Source organism: Rosa chinensis, chromosome 5, assembly GCF_002994745.2.
Source record: "Rosa chinensis cultivar Old Blush chromosome 5, RchiOBHm-V2, whole genome shotgun sequence".
NCBI classification, from domain to species: Eukaryota; Viridiplantae; Streptophyta; class Magnoliopsida; order Rosales; family Rosaceae; genus Rosa; species Rosa chinensis.
The window spans coordinates 75,326,952-75,345,963 of NC_037092.1; the positions used below are offsets into that span (position 1 = coordinate 75,326,952).

The window sequence follows — 19,012 nt, forward strand, 5'->3', positions numbered from 1 at the left end:
ATTACCGACCAATTACGAACTATTCTTAACTTTCAGTTTCCCCGCACCGAACACAGAAGTGCCCAAGTGGACGGGGCTGGGCAATACTTAGTCATGCAGAAGTGCCCCAGTGGACCTTAGCGTACTGGACGGGGTTCAACTAGCCGACACTCTTAGAACAGCTGGAGTAAGATGTCCCCAAGTGAGCGTATTATGGGGGATCATGAAGACCGCCATTGCTATGAACGTTCATCGCAACTATACTCGACTAAGATATATATCAAGTATATAAAATTTGTTAACGGCTTCTATTAACTTGAGAACTCCAGCTAGTATTCTTGTATTGTTGGATGGATGCACATCTCTCTTTCTTTTTCCGTGGTTTGCTCTTTGATTTACTCAACACGGACAAGATGTGCCTCAAACTCTTTTATCCACTTGTGGTGCTTTTGCTGCACATACATGAGCCCCCTTTGGATTTGTTTCGGGACTTTGGCGTGGGGCCACAAATATCAGGTGCATAGAGAAGGAAAGGCAAGTTCTCCTTTGCAGTAAAACAAGGTCTCGTGGGCAATCTTGAATCTTTTTCTTTCTTCATGGGGAAGCAACGATACAACAGATTGTTGCAACCAAACTGGTCATGTTACTGAACTTGATCTTTATTCCCTAGCGCCAGGTTTGCCTCTGCCAGGTAAGATTAGTCCTAAACTTTTTGAGTTGCAGCATTTAGAATATTTGGACCTCAGTTTCAACGACTTCGGTCATAACCAAATTCCAAAGTCTATTGATTCTCTAAGCAATTTAAAAGTCTATTGATATCAAAGAGCATTTTGATAATGAGAATGTGTCCATCTATATCAACGATAATGAGAAAATGCACATCTATATCAATCATTCTACATAAATCAGTTGTCAAAGACAAAGTTTTTACCACTAAAGCAATTAGGCCATGACCACAATCCACTATCGGTTAATATTCATAGTCAAAATAATATTCAAACAGTGGAAATACTATCCAAACTAATTCCAAAGTCAAAAACTAAACATGGGTTTTTAACTTTCTGGCTTTCTGCAAGAAATTACAAACCTTAATATCAATATCAATGCAAAAGTGCAAGCCACAAAAACCCAGTTTGAGATCAATATCAATGCAAAAGTGCAAGCCATTTTCACAGACATAATAAGCAAATTTGGGTAAAAAGGAATACCAATCGAAACATCAAGAAAGGTTAACACTCCAAAGCAACCTTAGAAGCACTATTGAAGAAACAGCAGGGAGATTTTCTGAAGTACCAGTTGTCTTATTTAGCACCTGCAGTCACAACGGTGAAGATGGCTTCTTCCTCAAACCAGTCACCCAGAATATAGGCGTAAGAAACCATAGACAAGTCCAGTCTTGCATTCTCAAGCACTTTCCAAATCCGAAAGAGGTATTTAAAGATCCTGAATTTACAGCAGAAGGATCCAATTCAGATCAAATTGATGCATTCTGCAGCAAAGAGTTGCTTGATCAGACAAAAATTTGACTAACATAAAGCAAGAACTTTTACAATAAGGTACCTCTAAGAAGTTTATAACAAGAAACGGAAAAAGGGCAAAAATAAAAAAATAAAAAATAAAAGTCAATGGCTTAAATTAAATGTAAATTGGTTGATTTGATCGATTCCAAAATCTTGACATCACAGAGATCCACATTAGTCCCCTGCTTCAATTGTTCTAGAAGAGCTGGTGGAACTATAGACAGGGTGGGGAAAGAAAACAAAAGCTAATGTATTAACATATAAAAAAATTTGTATGTGAGAACAACATGAACAAATACAGAGGCTCAAACAAAATCAGGTCCCCTATTTACTAAATTCCGTCCTCAACTCTTTTGTCCAGGATAATGTATTTCTCCAATGAGTTTGATGAGGCATGCTGAATGAAAAGAAGTGTTCCAACTCATCAACATTTCACTCTGTATATCAGACTAGCCTTACAAAGTCTATTAAACTCAAGTATTGACAACAATATCCCAGAGAAATACAGTCAAACCACTAGCTAGTCAATAGTCTTAGAACCTTACCACAGTAACTCTTGAATTCCTCCAATTGGGACTTAAGCAGTATTCCACAAGTTATAATGTTTTAAGTGCAGTATATTATATGAGCACAGACCCAGCATCATGGCAATACTGCTAAACCCCTTACCATATAACTATCCTATATATGCTCTTCTCCATCAGGTTTTCTAGCAAAGCTGAGAAAAACAGCCTAAATCTCTAATAAGATTACTGCCAACACTAAATAAGGTAAATAATTGATGCTTGTATATGACTCATACCAGTTGCAGGATCACAAAAGATCTTGAATGAACATAAGAATAAATATGTAAATATGACTTATAAAATTTGTCAATTTAGTGTTTATACAATTCTGTGATCTCCTACCTGTCACTTCAGAAGTTGAGTCATCTGAATTTCCTTGTGTCCCTTCTCTATTTTGAGCTATTTTGAGTACCCTGTTGTCCGTATCTCTTGAATGATTGATTATGATAATTTTTCCTTAAATATTCTATCTCCAACAACTCCCCTCCTGTCTTTGTTTCATTTTTAGTGTTCTCTTCCCTAAAACCAAAATCAAATGAAGTTTTGAGTGCAATAAGGCACCATATAACTGGCACCAAAGATCCCTGCAAATGATCTCAAACCATCAATTGATTGACAGATGCTGATATTACACACTGGTACTGGTCAATCCAGCCAGCACAATTCTGCATAAAACCAGTACAACAGTAGACTTGGTCAGAAAGATCACCACAATATGGTTTATAATGAACAGAACATGATCAGTTGGTAGATGACACCCCTAATTTAAACCCACATCCCTGCATGCAACTAATCTAAAGCAAGTTGGCCACCAGATGCTTTGCTGCAATTTTATATGATGTCACCAAAGGGAAGAGGATGCTTATTTTCAATGTACCAGGTTACACGAGCTTCATGAATTTAGACAGAAATAACCAATGACAGGATGCCTCAGATAAATTTAAAAATTAAAAAGTAAAAAAAAGAAAAAAAATACAGATAAAGTACCTGCTCTAGGTCCAAAAGCTCAAACGGAGGGAATCCTAGCTAACTCCTCCACAGCCACCAGAAACCTTTTGACATTTGCAAAACCAGGGTCAAAACTCCCTCCCTAAAGCAGGACAAAAGCTGTTCATATGAGGAAGACAGCATATAAGACCATATACCAAAGCTAATACAGGTCAACTTAAAGAAATGAAAATATTTTGACAATCATAAAGCAGTAAAACATCATACAACAGCATGTTTACAAGCCAAAGAGAAGAAAGAAAAGAAAAATGAGAACAGTAATCCTACCATTTCAACTGAACCGGACACATGCAGCTTATTTAAAATTCTGCATAAAACAGTGCCATCAATCAAGCACGCTCTGATTTCCTCCTCAGAAGCATCAAGCAGCAATCTTAAATAAGGAACAATATAATTTAATCATTCCACCAGAGCTAAGATTACTGAAGCAAAATAAAGTTCAAAGGTAAATCATGAAGAAGCAGGATCTCAAAATGGAACCAGCAGCAAGCACATACTCCAGAGAGAGGGAAAGACTATTACCATCAGTTGTGCTGCCGGAGCTTTCCACTAGTTTAGCATCTGTACTAGAAGTCCCATTTGAGATTTTGCATCTCCCATTTCCATCTTCCTGTGATTCTGACCCCCCATTTTCATCTTTTTGCAGCTCTGACCCCCTGTTTCCATTTTTGTGTGACTGTGACTGGATGCTCATCATAAAATCTGTAGGAATGCCTTGTTCCTTGTTATCAATCATGGACGCAAAGCTACAAGGACAAAACGAATATACATTAGTCAATGAATCCACGTAATGAGTAAGGAAGAAAACCTCAAGAGTGAAGACAAAACACGATAAGGAAGTTCGTTATTGAGAGAGAACATGCAGGCTTGCGCATGTGTGCCGCGCGCCTATTATATAAGCATCGAAAGCACCATACCACACTTGAAAAGCCATTAGTTCACAACTTCATGCCATTATATGCGTTGGAGCATTGGCATTCCAACTAAGTAATCACAGCATTTAATCATAACTTTGTTGATTAAAAACTATAACCATAACTTTGTTGTTCAATCTGAATCTGGGCTCAGATATATGTGGATAAAGTATATTCCCAGACCACAAAAGGTCTCATAATGAGCTGGGATTCACATCTATCATCATTGCAATAACAAACGAGCAATACAGTTCTTGGTAAGCATAAACTAAACCCAATTTTTCTTTCAAACATGAAGCAAATTTAAGAAGCCAGCCCACAATCGGTTAAACAACAGACTCATGTGACCTCAAAGATAAAGCACTATATCGACAGAAATGTAAGATAAATACCTCATTGATGGCCAAGATTTGTCCATTGCTCTTCCTCACTTCCTTCAACTTCCTCAAAAAGTGCCTAATCAAAATATCCAAACAAACAAAAGAACCCACGTCAAAATACAATTCCAAAATACATAACCCCAGATTAGAAGAACTGAATCAATATTACAAGCAAGCAACTTCACCTTGATAAACAGAAAGTATGAACCTTTACGATTCAAAGTTACAGAGAGTCAAGTATGGCTTAGTTCATATTGGGCTCTCTCTAACATTCAAAGTTTCAATCTTAAGGAATATTCAAACGCTTACCAGAACTTGGGTTTGGCATCAAAAGCACCATGCCACAATTGAAAATATCCTTTTCTTCAGGTACACTACATCTAAGAAGAAACTCACACCACTTGTGGTCCTTCTCCGTCTCTTCCAAACTCAAAAAAAACTACTAATAATTCTTTACTCTCTTTTTCCTACCATACCTGACCTCCTTTCTACGTTATCCAAGCCTCAATCTTCAGAGACCTAAATTATCCACCTTCCGAAAAATCGAAAACACCCTAAGCACAACAAAAAAGATACAAGCCAGCTCAAATCCTCCTAACTTTTCCGATTCCACACAATTTCAAGCTGCATTGCCATTTGCTCAGCGGAATTCACAAACGCGGAGACGGAGAAAAGCAAAATGCAGGGAAGAATTTACTAACCTGGTTTTGAAACAACAACAACAACAACAACACCGATCAGAGAGAGAGAGAGAGAGAGAGAGAGCGCTTCGGGGTGGCCGGAGGAATCGAGAAATTGGTTGCTTATGTTTTGAAAAGCTTCCCCATTCAGGATCTGAATGCCCGTGTGATTCTCCTCCTTCCTCAACTTCTGGTTCTGGTTTTGGGCTCACTTCGAAGCGGCGTGCGATACCCAGGAGCACAACAGTAAAAGATACCAGCTGCCAAATTACCAGAAACCCCTCATTCTTTTACAGTCAACAAAAACTAGCCGGTATGTGTGGACAGAAAGTAGCCAGGAGTGCCCAAATACCTGGTGATGCAGAAGAGCCCCAGTGGATGGGCTGGGCAATACTCTGCGTACTGGACGGGGTTCAACTAGCTGGAGCCTGGAGGGGATTGACTTGACTAAATCGCATGCCTGGGGGATTAATTGCTATGAAAGTTCATCGCAACTATACTCGACTAAATTGAGAACTCCAGCAAGCATAAAGTATTCTTGTATTGTTGGATGCGTAACTCTCTCTTTCTTTTTCTGTGTTTTGCTCTTTGATTTACTCAACATGGACAAGATGTGCCTCAAACTCTTTTATCCACTTGTGGTGCTTTTGCTGCACATGAGCCACCTTGGATTTGTTTCCGGACTACGGCGTGGGGCTACTAATATCAGGTGCATAGAGAAGGAAAGGCAGGCTCTCCTTGCGGTAAAACAAGGTCTCGTGGGCAATCATTCACTTTCTTCATGGGGAAGCAACGCGTCAACAGATTGTTGCAAATGGGAAGGAGTCAATTGTAGCAACCAAACTGGTCATGTTACTCAACTTGATCTTTCTTACATAGGGCAAGTCTTACCTCTGCCAGGTAAGATTAGTCCTGAACTTTTTGAGTTGCAGCATTTGGAATATTTGAACCTCAGTTTCAACGACTTCGGTCATAACCAAATTCCAAAATCTATTGGTTCTCTAAGCAATTTAAAATTTCTCGACCTCTATGACTCTAATTTTGGTGGTGAAGTACCATATCAGCTTGGAAACCTTACACAGTTGCAATTTCTTGATCTTGGAGGGCTCAATTACTTTACTAATCCGAAAAACCTCAATTGGCTCCCTCATCTTTCTTCTTTAACATCCCTGAACTTAGATTCGATGAATCTCAGTAATGTTTTAGATTGGCCAAAAGTAGTTGATAAGCTCCCTAAACTACAATCGTTGGAATTATGGTACTGTGATCTTCCTATTCCAATTCTTTCATCTCTTTCTCATATAAACACTTCTAAATCTCTTTCTTCAGTTGATCTCTCTGCCAACCATCTCACCTTTTCAATATTCCATTGGTTGTCAACCTACAATACAAGCCTTGTTTCCGTTGACCTTTCTGAAAACAACTTAAGTGGTTCAATTCCTGATGTTTTCGGCAACCTGACTTCTCTCCTGCATCTAAGTCTTGCTGCTAACTCAATAGAAGGACAACTCCCAAAAGCCATTGGCCAGTTATGCAGTTTGCAATCATTGGACCTTTCTCACAACAACTTAAGTGGTTCAATTCCTGATGTTTTCGGCAACCTGAGTTCTCTCCTGGATCTATATCTTGGTTTTAACTCAATAGAAGGACAACTCCCAAAAACAATTGGCCGGTTATGCAGTTTGCAATCATTGGACCTTTCTCACAACAACTTAAGTGGTTCAATTCCTGATGTTTTCGGCAACTTGAGTTCTCTCCTGCATCTGCGTCTTGATGTTAACTCAATAGAAGGACAACTCCCAAAAACAGTTGGCCGGTTATGCAGTTTGCAATCATTGGACGTTTCTCACAACAACTTAAGTGGTTCAATTCCTGATGTTTTCGGCAACCTGAGTTCTCTCCTGGATCTATTTCTTGGTTTTAACTCAATAGAAGGACAACTCCCAAAAACAGTTGGCCGGTTATGCAGTTTGCAATTATTGGACCTTTCTCACAACAACTTAAGTGGTTCAATTCCTGATGTTTTCGGCAACCTGAGTTCTCTCCTGGATCTATATCTTGGTTTTAACTCAATAGAAGGACAACTCCCAAAAACAATTGGCCGGTTATGCAGTTTGCAATCATTTGACCTTTCAAGAAATAATCACAGTGGTGAGTTTTCGGAGTTTATTAATCAAGTATTATTTGGCTGTGCTGGGAACTCATTAACATCATTATATCTCTCTGGCAATCAACTGACTGGAAGAATACCTGAAAGAATAGGTTCATTGTCCAACTTGGAAGATTTGAATGTTAGTATGAACTCTTTGACAGGAGTGATTACGGAAGCTCATTTCTCAAACCTCTCCAAACTGCAAAAGTTGGATTTATCTTCCAATTCACTAACTTTGAACATTCGTTCTGATTGGCTTCCTCCTTTTCAACTTGTTAGAATAAGCTTAATGTCTTGCAAAATGGGGCCATATTTCCCAAAATGGCTTCGAACATCTCTGAGAAGCTTTAACGAGCTTGATCTTTCTGATGCTGGAATTTCTGATATCATTCCAAGCTGGTTTCAAGATAACTCTATGAAAGTCTCTCAATCTCTTGTTTTAAATCTGAGTTCAAACCAATTGAAAGGGCCAATTCACTCGCTACCATCAGGACTGGTATATGTGGATCTGTCCAGTAATAAACTTTCAGGGAGGATCTCTTTTTTGTGTACAAGCAAAGATAGAAATTTAAAATTTCTTGATCTATCAAACAATTCTTTCTCCGGAGAACTTCCAAATTGTTGGAAGCATTTAGAAAATCTAATCATTCTTGACTTGAGTAACAATGCTTTTTCTGGAAAATTTCCTATTTCAATTGGTTCCCTAGCTTCTCTTGAAACATTGAAGCTTAGCAAGAACAATTTTGCAGGAGAATTGCCTTCATCCTTGAAGAATTGTACAAACTTACAATTTTTTGATATTGGAGAAAATAGGATCACAGGAATGATACCTGAAGGGATGGGGATTAGCTTTTCCAAGTTGGCTATCCTCATTCTTCGATCTAATCAATTTAGTGGAAGCCTGCCTTTGGAATTATGCCATCTGAAAGACATTCAACTTTTGGATTTGTCTAGGAACTGCTTCTCTGGTACCATACCTCAATGCCTGAACAATCTGACTACTTTGGCTCAAAAAGGAAGTTCAAGCCTAAGCATCATGCACTCTGTATTTGCAACAATTTCTTATGTACATTACGAAGATGATGCATCTTTAATATGGAAAGGAAGAATGTACGTGTACAAAAGCACATTGGGACTTGTAAAGAGCATTGATTTCTCAAGCAACAGATTAGATGGGGAGATTCCTCGTCAAATCACTGATCTAATTGGATTGGTTTCTTTAAATCTATCAAGAAACTATCTAACAGGTCAATTGCCTCCTCAAATTGGGAAGTTGCAGTCGTTAGACTTCCTCGATCTGTCAAGAAACCATATATATGGAAGAATCCCTACAAGCCTTTCTCAGATTTATGGTCTTGGTGTCTTGGACTTGTCGAATAACAACTTATCAGGTAAAATCCCAATAGGTACTCAGCTTCAAAGCTTTGATCCCTCTACTTATGCAGAAAATCCTCAACTCTGTGGACTTCCACTACAAAAGACCTGCCCTACAGGAGAAACATGGTCCAAACAAGTTCCTAAAGAAGAAAAGGATGAGCTTATATCGTTCGGATTTTATGTCAGCATGGGGCTTGGGTTTGTTGTTGGATTTTGGGGAGTTTGTGGCAGTTTGATATTCAACCGGTCATGGAGATACACATACTTTGGTTTCTTGAATGTTTTAAGGGATTGGCTTTATGTGAGGGCAATGTTGATTAGGCGGCAAAGAATGCTTTGAGAAATGAACGGTAACTACTCTCTCACATACTTTATTTACGTTATTCTGATTTTGGAAATAAAGTTGTTTTCTTACCGTCTATTTTTATCTTCGTGCTGTTTGCTTTCATCTTCAGGTTTTGGCTCGTAAGACATTTGCTTTCCTTCAGTTGAAGAATAAAGAGTTGCATTCGACAACAATCAATCTGTATTAGTTTTCAGAGTATCAAAGTGCCCAACTCTATAAGATTATAAGATAAGAGTTTTGTTTTAATGTTTCTTTGTAATGTTGGATTGAATTGTCTGCCTTGGCACTCCATATTTTTCTCTTTCAATTTTGGTATGGCCTTGTGCCAAACCTTATGAACCATGTAAACAGGATAAACAATTTTCCTTGTGACATTTTGAATGTTTTTATTTGTTTTATATCATGTACTCTTTTTATCATTTATATTTTATGATCAGAACATTATGACTTATGACTGACAGGCTAAACTGAAACACTTGACATAGAATTTTTGCATGTTGCTAAGACAGAATCAGAATTTCATTTCTTTTTAATGAGTCTAGTGGTCTATCATGAATCATGTTTCTATTTTTAGTTGGAATTATGTATTTTGGTATCAGCCTGAGAATTATAAACTATATCCAGCAAAGAAATTGATCAAGTTACAACAGGGGCTTTTACGAGAGAAGGAGAAAGGGCTCCTGCATCGAGGAGATAAGGTTCCAAGACTAAAAAGTCTTCTCCGTCGCCTTTCATTCTCTACAAAACATCAAGATTCCCCATTTGGAGAAAACACAAATCTGCAAACGATAGCTCATTTTAGTATTGGCTGCCGGAAGGAATAGACTCAGGTTTCCTCACCAGTTTTAGGTAGCATCTCTGCTCCAATATGTTGTTGGTAGTCGTTTAGTATATGGAGGGAATATGAAATTGTAGGGAATAAGAAATTGAATCTGCCGATTTTGGGATTGAGCATGGAGTGGTTTGATTTATGAAATGGGAAGTTGAGAAATAATTTGCATTCGATTAATTATGAAATTAGTATAGACATTACACTTAATGATGAGATTCTGAGTTTGTCTCGATGTTAAGTGTTAAATTACAAGTTCCTTGAATTGATATAATATTTTAATATAATGCCGTGTCGTATTAGATTCTACAATTTTCATATCAAATACAATAGTTTATGCCATAAGTTATTCATATTTGGTTGTGTTAGTCATGGGTTTGTTTGATTTTTTGATGGATGCATTTAGCTTTATGAAAATTTTGGTTATGTTAGTTGGTTTGGTAGTAGAATCGGTTTCGTTGCATATGAGTGTGTGATTATGGTGGCTGTTTATCTGATGAACACTCTATTCTGGGTTTTCAGTTTTGTTTCGGATTGGTTGAACAAATAGTGTTTTTCGTAGTCAGAAAAGTGTGAGTTTTATCTAGACCTTATAATTATCTATGAGCTTTTGGTTTCAGAAGGAAGGTTATCTTTCAGACCTGTGTATTTTGTTTAGTATATGTCTGTGTTTTGGTTTAACTAGGCTGTGTATCCATTAAATTTATAGGGCTGCTGCAACTGCTCTGTTGAAGAGACACTCTGATGGTTCACTGCCAATTGAAGATCAGAGTGGGAAGAAAGTACAAGTGGGATTGGAGACTGATCAGCGGTATGATTTAATTAGGTTTCAATAATTTCTGTTCTCAAGTTAGATCCTTTTATGAGGAATTTAGGGGATGCAATCCCATTTTGAGTTTGAAGTAAGATTTGAAATGTTGTTTGACAGGGCAATCATGATCGGCCTGATGCTTCATACTAATGCAAAGCAACTGATTAAAGCACAAAATTACCAAGATGCATTGGAAGTGCTCAGCATGGGGGAGGTTCATTTCTAGTGCCTTTTTGCAACTGATAGTTTCGTTCATATGAAACTTGCATGTTACATGGCTTGTCCATGCTTGTTACAGCAGCTTATGTCTCCAATCTTCTGTGGTTTGTATTTTCTTCCTTTTTTTCGTTCTTGTAGGAGGCTTTCTCTCTCTGCGATCAAAAGGTTATTGAGGTGAGTGAGTTACTTTATTGAAGACATTGTATTACTATCAAGTACATGTGGCTGTGTAACTTTGACAGTTAAACTATATCAATTAATCTTCCTTTCATTTTCTTAGATTGGTTTCAATACGAGTGTATAACATTCGCCGTGTGTTTGCTTTCAGCTGGTTATTGACAACCTTCTATACAGCAAACCGATATGGTTTGGTGTTATTTCATGCTTAGAGACATCAACTGGCTCTCAGTGGCAGGAATTCGCCTTGAGAAAGCCAGAGAAGGTCTTGAACGAGCAGGAAAGGACTCTTCTCGTGTTTGACTCCTTCAGGCAGGTTGCTATTTCAGAGTGCACTGTGAGTACTTTTACTACATATGTGAATGTTTGTCTACACTAATAAGCTGGTCTACTTACTTTGTTGATTCTGATTATAGATATTTGAGACTGGAGCCTGCTGGAAGGGTGGTGGGTGGCGTATCACAATGGTCAGGTTGATAAGTCAATGAAGGTATTGACTTCTGCACAAGAGAAGTTCACCCAGGTAATTGGAAAGGGGAAGGGCCAAGTCATGCACTGAATGTTTGCCTCCCATAGATAGGTTTATGGAGGTCCAAAATTATAAATTGTACTTAAATTTACTGAGTTTTCTCATTATATAAATGCAAAGTGCACGAAGTTGGAAAAAAAGAAAAGTAAAAAAGGATGGATTTCCTTTTTCAAGTTTCCACAGAATTTATCAAGCACATTATGCTGATATTTGTTTAAGTATGAGATAATTCGAGAGAGATTGTAGAGAGAATTGTCTATCTATTATTAAGAATAGGAGCCCTATATATAGGGATTACAAAGTACTAGTTCTAATGTTACAAGGAATACTAATCCGAGTTGGATTAGGATATCTAGAACCTTCTCCCATTGCTACTCCTAGTTTGATAAGGCACACACATAAAACTGATTTTCCTTCAACACTCCCCCTTGTGTCGCTCAAACTTGGTGGTGACGCTTCATCCGTTGCCTCGTTAAAAACCTTGTCAGGTAACAAAAACCCTGTGGGACAAAAATAACCCTGGTCGAAGGACAAAAAGAGCACAACACGCCCTCTACTCTTCGAGATCGAACATGTAGACATTATAACTCCCCTGATGTCGATATCTCCCCCTGATTGCCACAATCATGGGAGTTCGGATAACTTTCTCAATCCGATGCTCTTCACATGTTTCTCGAAGGTGGATTTAGGTAACGACTTAGTGAATAAGTCCGCTACATTATCCTCTGATCGGATTTGATTCACTTCAATCTTTAGAAGTGATTGTTGTTGCTAATTAAAAAAGAACTTAGGCGATATATGCTTGGTGTTGTCGCCCTTGATGAAACCTAACTTCATTTGTTCAATACAAGCTGCATTATCCTCATAAATGCATGTAGATTTATCTGTGGTAGACTTCAAACCACAATTTCCTCGAATATGTCTAATTACAGACCTTAGCCATATACATTCACGAACGGCTTCATGTAGAGCAATAATCTCTGCATGGTTCGAGGAAGTAGCAACAAGGGTCTGCTTTGTAGACCTCCAAGATATCGCAGTGCTTCCCATGGTAAAGACATAACCCGTTTGGGAGCGACCTTTGTGAGGGTCAGAGAGATACCTTGCATCAGCAAAACCCATCAAAACATCATTGTCATTTTGAAGGAGGGGAGTAGGAGGAGGCCGGCCACCTTTGGTGGTGGTGGCGGCGTTGGCGGCAATATGGCCGGCCACTTGGTTGTGGTGGGCGACGGCTTCATGCCTAATGGGGTCCGATCCCATTCTTCCGTCATTCCACTTCTCTCTGTAGGGATAAAATAGGCCCATATCAATTGTACCTCTCAGGTATCGAAAAGATTGTCTTTACACCAATCCAATGGCGGCGTGTTGGCGCAGAGCTATGTCTAGCTAACAAGTTCACTGCGAATGAGATATCTGGTCTTGTGCATTGAGCTAAGTACAATAATGCGCCTATTGCACTTAAATAGGGCACTTCGGCCTCTAATGCTTCTTCGTCCTCATCCTTTGGACGAAACGGATCTTTTCCGGGCTCAAGACTACGACCGATCATGGGAGTACTCATAGGCTTTGCTTTATCTCCATTAAAGCGCCTTAGGATTTTCTGAGTATATGCAGACTGATGGATCAAAATCCCATCACTATGGTGCTCGAGTTCTAAACCGAGACAAAACCGCGTTTTCCTAAGATCTTTCATCTCAAATTCGGATTTCAAGTATTTAGCAGTTTCCTTTAACTCATCTAGAGTTCCAATTAGGTTCATGTCATCGACATAAACTACTACGATTGCAAATCCGGAACTTGTTCTTTTAATGAACACGCATGGGCATATTTCGTTGTTAACATATCCCTTCCCAATCAAGTAGTCACTTAGACGGTTATACTACATCCGTCCGAATTGTTTTAATCCATATAGTGAGCGTTTTAATCTTATTGAAAACGCGCTCTGTGGTTTAGAGCCACTTGATTTGGGTAATTGAAGTCCATCTTGAACCTTCATATATATCTCTGAATCTAGATCCCCATAGAGATATGCTGTAACCACATCCATAAGCTGCATGTCAAGTTTTTCGGAAACTACCAAACTGACAAGGTAGCGGAACGTTATAACGTCAATTACGGGAGAATATGTCTCCTCGTAGTCGATTCCAGGGCGTTGTGAGAAACCTTGCGCCACGAGGCGGACTTTATATCTAACCACCTCATTTTTCTCATTACGCTTTCTAACAAAGACCCATTTATGGCCAACAGGCTTTACATCTGGGGGTGTCTGCGTTATAGGCCCAAATACTTGTCTCTTTGCTAGTGAATCCAATTCAGCCTGGATCGCATCTTTCCATTTAGGCCAATCCGCTCTTCGTTGACATTCTTCGACAGAGCGAGGTTTGATATCATCATATTCTATGATTCCTTTTGCAACATGATATGCAAATGCATCATCAATTGCCATAGAATTTCTATCCATCATCTCATGCACACTAGTGTAATTTATGGAGATCTCTCTATTCTCTGGAGTGGGTTCTGACATTGGAGCGTCCCCCAATGATGTCTCTTGGACATAACCATAATCCGGAATATTCTCATGAGATCGATGGATTATTCACATCGATGATTAATGGATTATTTTGTGCCAAACTCGCTTTCTTTCTTGGGCGAGAATCCATCGAACCTATGGGCCTCCCGCGCTTCCTGGCAGGAGCCATGGGCCTAGCCACAACGTCACCATCACTGTGAGAGGGGACGTTGGCACCATGCTCATGTACTCTTGAGTTGGCGTCATGTCCTCTAATTTTAGGGACATCAATCCTTGCAGGCACGTTTGCAGCAGGTATGTGTGATCTCGTCACTTTTGCGATGTCAGAAAACGCATCAGGCATCGATTCTGCTATGTTCTGAAGATCGAGAATTCTCCGCACTTCAATTTCGAACTGTGCGGTTCGGGGATCAAGATGAGACAGAGTGGGGACAGACCACGACAATTCCTGTCGTTCCTGTTGAACAATGATGTTCTTATCTCCCCCTAACGACGGGAAGACTGTCTCATCGAAGTGACAATCCGCAAATCTAGAGGTAAAGAGATCGCCTGTCAAGGGTTCTAAGTAGCGGACAATCGTTGGAGAATCATATCCAACATAAATGCCTAATCGTCGTTGAGGACCCATTTTGGTGCGCTGTGGCGGCGCAATTGGCACATAAACTGCACACCCATATATGTGTAAGTGTGAGACATTAGGCTCATACCCAGTCACCATCTGGGACGCAGAAAAGGGTTGAGTGGCAGTGGGTCTCAGACGAATAAGCACGGCTGCATGCAATATTGCATAGCCCCAAGCAGAAATAGGGAGATTGGTGCGCATTACCAATGCCCGAGCGACCATTTGTAGTCGTTTAATGGCGGCTTCTGCGAGACCATTTTGGGGGTGAACATGAGGAACTGGATGTTCAACTTCTATCCCAATGGACATGCAATAATCATCAAAAGTCTTTGATGTAAACTCCCCAGCATTGTCTAATCTTATAGACTTAATAGGATGATCAGGGTGGTGAGCCCTTAACTTAATTATTTGTGCTAGGAGTTTAGCAAATGCAGCGTTCCTTGTGGACAATAGCATGACATGTGACCAGCGTGTCGATGCATCAACCAACACCATAAAATATCTAAATGGTCCGCATGCTGGTTGAATAGGTCCACAAATATCACCTTGGATTCTTTGCAAGAATGGTATATTTTCTTTAGTGTCATTTGCATAGGATGGTCTCGATCCTAATTTTGCTAAAGAGCAGGCTTTACAGAACGAATAATGGGCTTTAGAAACAACCAATGAGGATTTTGGTTGAGCCACGAAGTCACAATTGACTTTAGAAGTAGAAATTTGAATCAGGTGAGCATAGGTGGCGTCAAAGCCACCCTTGGGCCGCAGGGGGATGGCGGCGCCGGCTTGTGGTGGCCTGATTTGAAGGGGGAAGGCGCCGTGAGGCGCAGGTGCTCCTCCTTGATCCAAATTTCGAGTTTTACTTCCTTTCGTTCTGAAAAAGGGATGTCCGTGTGAAGTCTTTAATATACGGATCATCATGTCACGACCTGGGTGTCCCAAATGGTCGTGCCAAAGCCTATATGTGTCGGAATCCCATAAATCATCTCTCATGACATGGTTGAATTCAATGACTCAAATAGTGGTTGCATACAACCCACTAGAGCGACACATAAGTTTCTCTAAGACTCTTTTATTTCCGTAGTCATTAGAGGTGATGCAAAGGAACTCATGTCCATTCTCACAATGCGTTTCCGCATGAAAACCATTGGCTCTTATATCTTTTAAGTAATCGATACTTTATTAATAATAGCCAATGATTACATCAAAGTTTCTTGACCAAAATCTAATCCAATATAAATCAAATCGTAGACAAATTGTAGTCACTCAATTCGTTCGGTAATTCCAATTAAATATGACCAGGGAAGTAGAGAGAGATGTCGGTGGAGCGAGGCTCTCTTAAGTACCACTAATCTCAATTACTTTCCTAGACTTCATACTTAATTGAGTACGCCTAGAGGAAAAGAGATAATCTAATAAGTCATTTTATTAATTAAGGCATAATTGCCATTACATAATTCTTGGAAATTAAAAGACTATCTTAAATAAAAATCTATGGCATGATGTCTTCATCGCCAGATTTAAAGTCTTTTATAGCTCGATATCTTGATTACCATTGATCAGGTACTCCATAAAATACCATGAAGAGGATGCTCTCTTGATTGAGATGTATTGACACAATACATATGGTCCCTAGAACCAATGGCGTTGGAATAGTGCAACCATGGCCAAAAGTGGCCCCATGGTGTCCAACCCTATACCCTCAACGTCATGACTCCTATGGTCATGTTAGGGTTTTCTCAATCAATTTGTTCTTTTGTGTTTTTCATAATCATGCATCAATAATATGATGTAGAGAGCCTCCGAACAATATTTCATAACTCTTTCAAAGTTTAGAGAAGCGGATATTATTCCATCATGCTTCTAAGTTCGGAAAATTGTGAATGTTACTAAAACGTTCACGAGGCGCAACCTAAAGGTTGTTAGTATTATCCTCATTCATGTACTCAAACTGGAGGGCCATCTTCATGTGGCGCTTCATCAGGGTAAATGCCTTGGAATTATCTATCTCAGTTTGAGAGCCTTGAGTGGTTCTTTTAGAACATGACTCCTGGATTGTAGGCAATAAATCAAGGGCAATTAGGTGGAGCTCAACATTTTGAGCCCACATGAAAATTCCGTGCCCGTAGAATCCAATGGAGTAAAATCGAGCTCGCTCAAGTCTTACATCCTGAAAAGTAAAGCAAGAACGTATTAGTTTCGGAGTCAATGCTTCCACGAAAACTAATATGAGATTTCTGAGCCTTAATGCTACCAAGAAATCGATTTCCAAGAATATTTGGATTAGACCGAAACAATGATGTTTGAATGGTCAAAATCGATGCTCACGAACGCTCTTAGTCCGTAGCTTATGAACGCTCTTGGTTCGTTAAATCGATGCTTACGGACGCTCTTAGTCCGAAGTCTTACGAACGCTCTAGTTCGTTAATAGCGTGAATCCCCACGATTCCGCTTTCTCAAAAATCGAACCCACGTTATAAGAAAGGTGGGATGTAAAAGAAGGGAGGTTGCAAGTCCCCGAAGAAAAAGAAGGAGAAATTAAAATTCAGAAAGCAGGAACTTTAATTTAAAAACTTACTTGTTGAAAATTCGGAGCAGATTCTGTTCTGAACAGCTTGCACTTCGATTGGTGTACAGGTCTCAATATAACTCCGATAAGGCTCAAATTCGGAGGTTACGTGGAAGAGACAGAGACGAACAACTTTGATGAAGAAAGTTTTTCGATCTGAGCTTCCGAACGAGACGTTTCGAGGCTTGCAAGTAGACGGACGTGCACAGGAAAGAAAAAGGATGCAGTTGGTGTGCGTTGGTGCTGCAGGGGCAGCAGGGATGCGTGCGCAAGGGCGGGTCGGTGCTGCAGGGGCAGGCACGCAGGTGAGGCTAGCGTGGGCTAGGAGCTACGGTGATGAAGTAGATTTCAGGTTTTTGGTTTTTTTGGTTAGAACTCGTGCTGATAACGTGTTTAAGTATGAGATAATTCGAGAGAGATTGTAGAGAGAATTGTGTATCTATATTATTAAGAATAGGAGCCCTATATATAGGGATTACAAAGTACTAGTTCTAATGTTACAAGGAATACTAATCCGAGTTGGATTAGGATATCTAGAACCTTCTCCTATTGCTACTCCTAGTTTGATAAGGCACACACATAAAACTGATTTTCCTTCAACAATATTCTATTTCTCCCACTTTTCTGAGGGAAACCAGTAGTTTCAACAAAATCCAATTAACATGTATTTTTGGTTGTGGATTCCAGCTTCAGGTGCTGAATGAATCTCTCTCTTGTGATGAGCATGGGCTTCAGAGAACAAGATGCAGAAAGAGCACTGAGGATGAGCAATCAAGATGTTTCCATCAGCCCTGTATAGTCATCAGTCATCCTAAGAGTTTCTTGACTTTGCAGGTTTGAAAAGGAGCTTGCTGCTGAAGCACTACGAAGAAATGAGAATGACAGAGAAACGGCATTGGATTTGACAAATCCAGAGATCAATTCTTCCATACAGGTCACTTGAACATTTTTGTTTGAACATTATTTGAACTTTATTTAGAGAATGAACACCATTAAATTTATTTACTTGCAGCAACATCTTGAATCAAGGAAAAGTAAACGACAGCGCCAAGCAGTAGATGCTTCAGTTGAAGCTCTTGTACGCATGGGCTTTGACAAATCATTAGGTACATAAAACAGATGTTATTATACTTGGTTTATCTTTGTGAGGCTAAGTCAGGCTCACTCTGATGTTTACAACTTTGTGTTCAGCGGTCGAAGCTTTGTGGGGTGGAGGGACAATGGACCAAACAATCTGTCGACTGCTCTTGGGACAGGCACCAAACCCCACAAATGCTGCTAACCAATCTGAGGCAATTCCTGCAGTCAATGCTAACAACAATAGCCAATCTGATGTCGCAACTGGCATTGCAAATTCTCTTGCTTCAATGCTTGATAATAAAAATCGTCAAGTCGGAGGTCCTTCAACGTCCAGTAATGCATCAGAGCGTGATGCAGAAATGGAAAGCCAACTTGCTGAAGAACTAGCACAAGGAGATGCTTTCAGACTATGACATTGAAGTTTCTAGAGAAGGTGAAGCCATAAGTGAGTACTTGGCTCTGCTGAATTCAGCGGGAACAAAGTGAATATCACTCTGCCAATAACAACCAGGCATGTACATATATAATAACAGTAGCTCATGGATCTAGTTATGGTGATTGTGTTCCAGATGATCAATGTCTTTTTTTGATCTGGCATTTTCCCAACTATTTCAAGACTAATATTAGTGCCATATAGTTTATCTAACCTGCCTTCCACCATTTCTGGAATTATAAAAAAGCATATTTGCTGCTTTTAAGTAAATTCGGTATGAACATGGTATAA

At 39.5% G+C, this 19,012-nt stretch overlaps 2 protein-coding genes, 1 long non-coding RNA gene and 1 other non-coding gene across 11 annotated transcripts; 2 read left to right on the forward strand and 2 right to left on the reverse strand.

Moving 5' to 3' along the window:
* Window positions 1–943: 943 nt before the first annotated feature.
* Window positions 944–5,655, reverse strand: LOC121049257. 8 transcript variants are annotated; one of them, XR_005799506.1, is made up of 7 exons: window positions 5,400–5,655; window positions 4,380–5,307; window positions 3,596–3,819; window positions 3,341–3,446; window positions 3,053–3,172; window positions 2,408–2,730; window positions 944–1,468 (listed from the first exon to the last, which is right to left on the reverse strand). It is a non-coding gene; the product is annotated as an uncharacterized LOC121049257 (long non-coding RNA). The 8 variants fall into 8 exon arrangements; XR_005799509.1 differs by having other exon boundaries at window positions 4,380–4,443; window positions 5,069–5,652; XR_005799510.1 differs by having other exon boundaries at window positions 4,380–4,443; window positions 4,844–5,652.
* Window positions 4,130–4,221, reverse strand: LOC112168550. The gene has a single exon (XR_002924311.1). It is a non-coding gene; the product is annotated as a small nucleolar RNA snoR69Y (small nucleolar RNA).
* A 3-nt stretch (window positions 5,656–5,658) lies between the features above and the next one.
* On the forward strand, window positions 5,659–8,916 carry LOC112202737 (receptor-like protein EIX2). Its single transcript, XM_024343744.2, has one exon. The coding sequence runs from the start codon at window positions 5,659–5,661 to the stop codon at window positions 8,914–8,916; it is 3,258 nt and encodes a 1,085-aa protein (XP_024199512.2).
* Window positions 8,917–10,219: 1,303 nt separating this feature from the next.
* On the forward strand, window positions 10,220–18,957 carry LOC112202738. The gene is made up of 8 exons (XM_040505941.1): window positions 10,220–10,323; window positions 10,461–10,562; window positions 10,680–10,776; window positions 10,920–10,955; window positions 11,110–11,295; window positions 11,375–11,481; window positions 17,896–18,314; window positions 18,400–18,957. The coding sequence occupies exons 3-6, from the start codon at window positions 10,687–10,689 to the stop codon at window positions 11,444–11,446; spliced, it is 384 nt and encodes a 127-aa protein (XP_040361875.1). The 5' UTR covers window positions 10,220–10,323; window positions 10,461–10,562; window positions 10,680–10,686; the 3' UTR covers window positions 11,447–11,481; window positions 17,896–18,314; window positions 18,400–18,957.
* Window positions 18,958–19,012: the final 55 nt, after the last annotated feature.

What these genes read in the sequence shown, in the direction of transcription:
- LOC112202737 (XM_024343744.2), top strand. Translation starts at nt 5,659, where the DNA reads ATGTGCCTCAAACTCTTTTATCCACTTGTGGTGCTTTTGCTGCACATG.
- LOC112202738 (XM_040505941.1), top strand. Translation starts at nt 10,687, where the DNA reads ATGATCGGCCTGATGCTTCATACTAATGCAAAGCAACTGATTAAAGCA. An exon ending in GCGATCAAAAGGTTATTGAG is followed by an intron (nt 10,956 to 11,109) that starts GTGAGTGAGTTA and finishes GTTTGCTTTCAG; the next exon opens with CTGGTTATTGACAACCTTCT. An exon ending in TTGCTATTTCAGAGTGCACT is followed by an intron (nt 11,296 to 11,374) that starts GTGAGTACTTTT and finishes TTCTGATTATAG; the next exon opens with ATATTTGAGACTGGAGCCTG.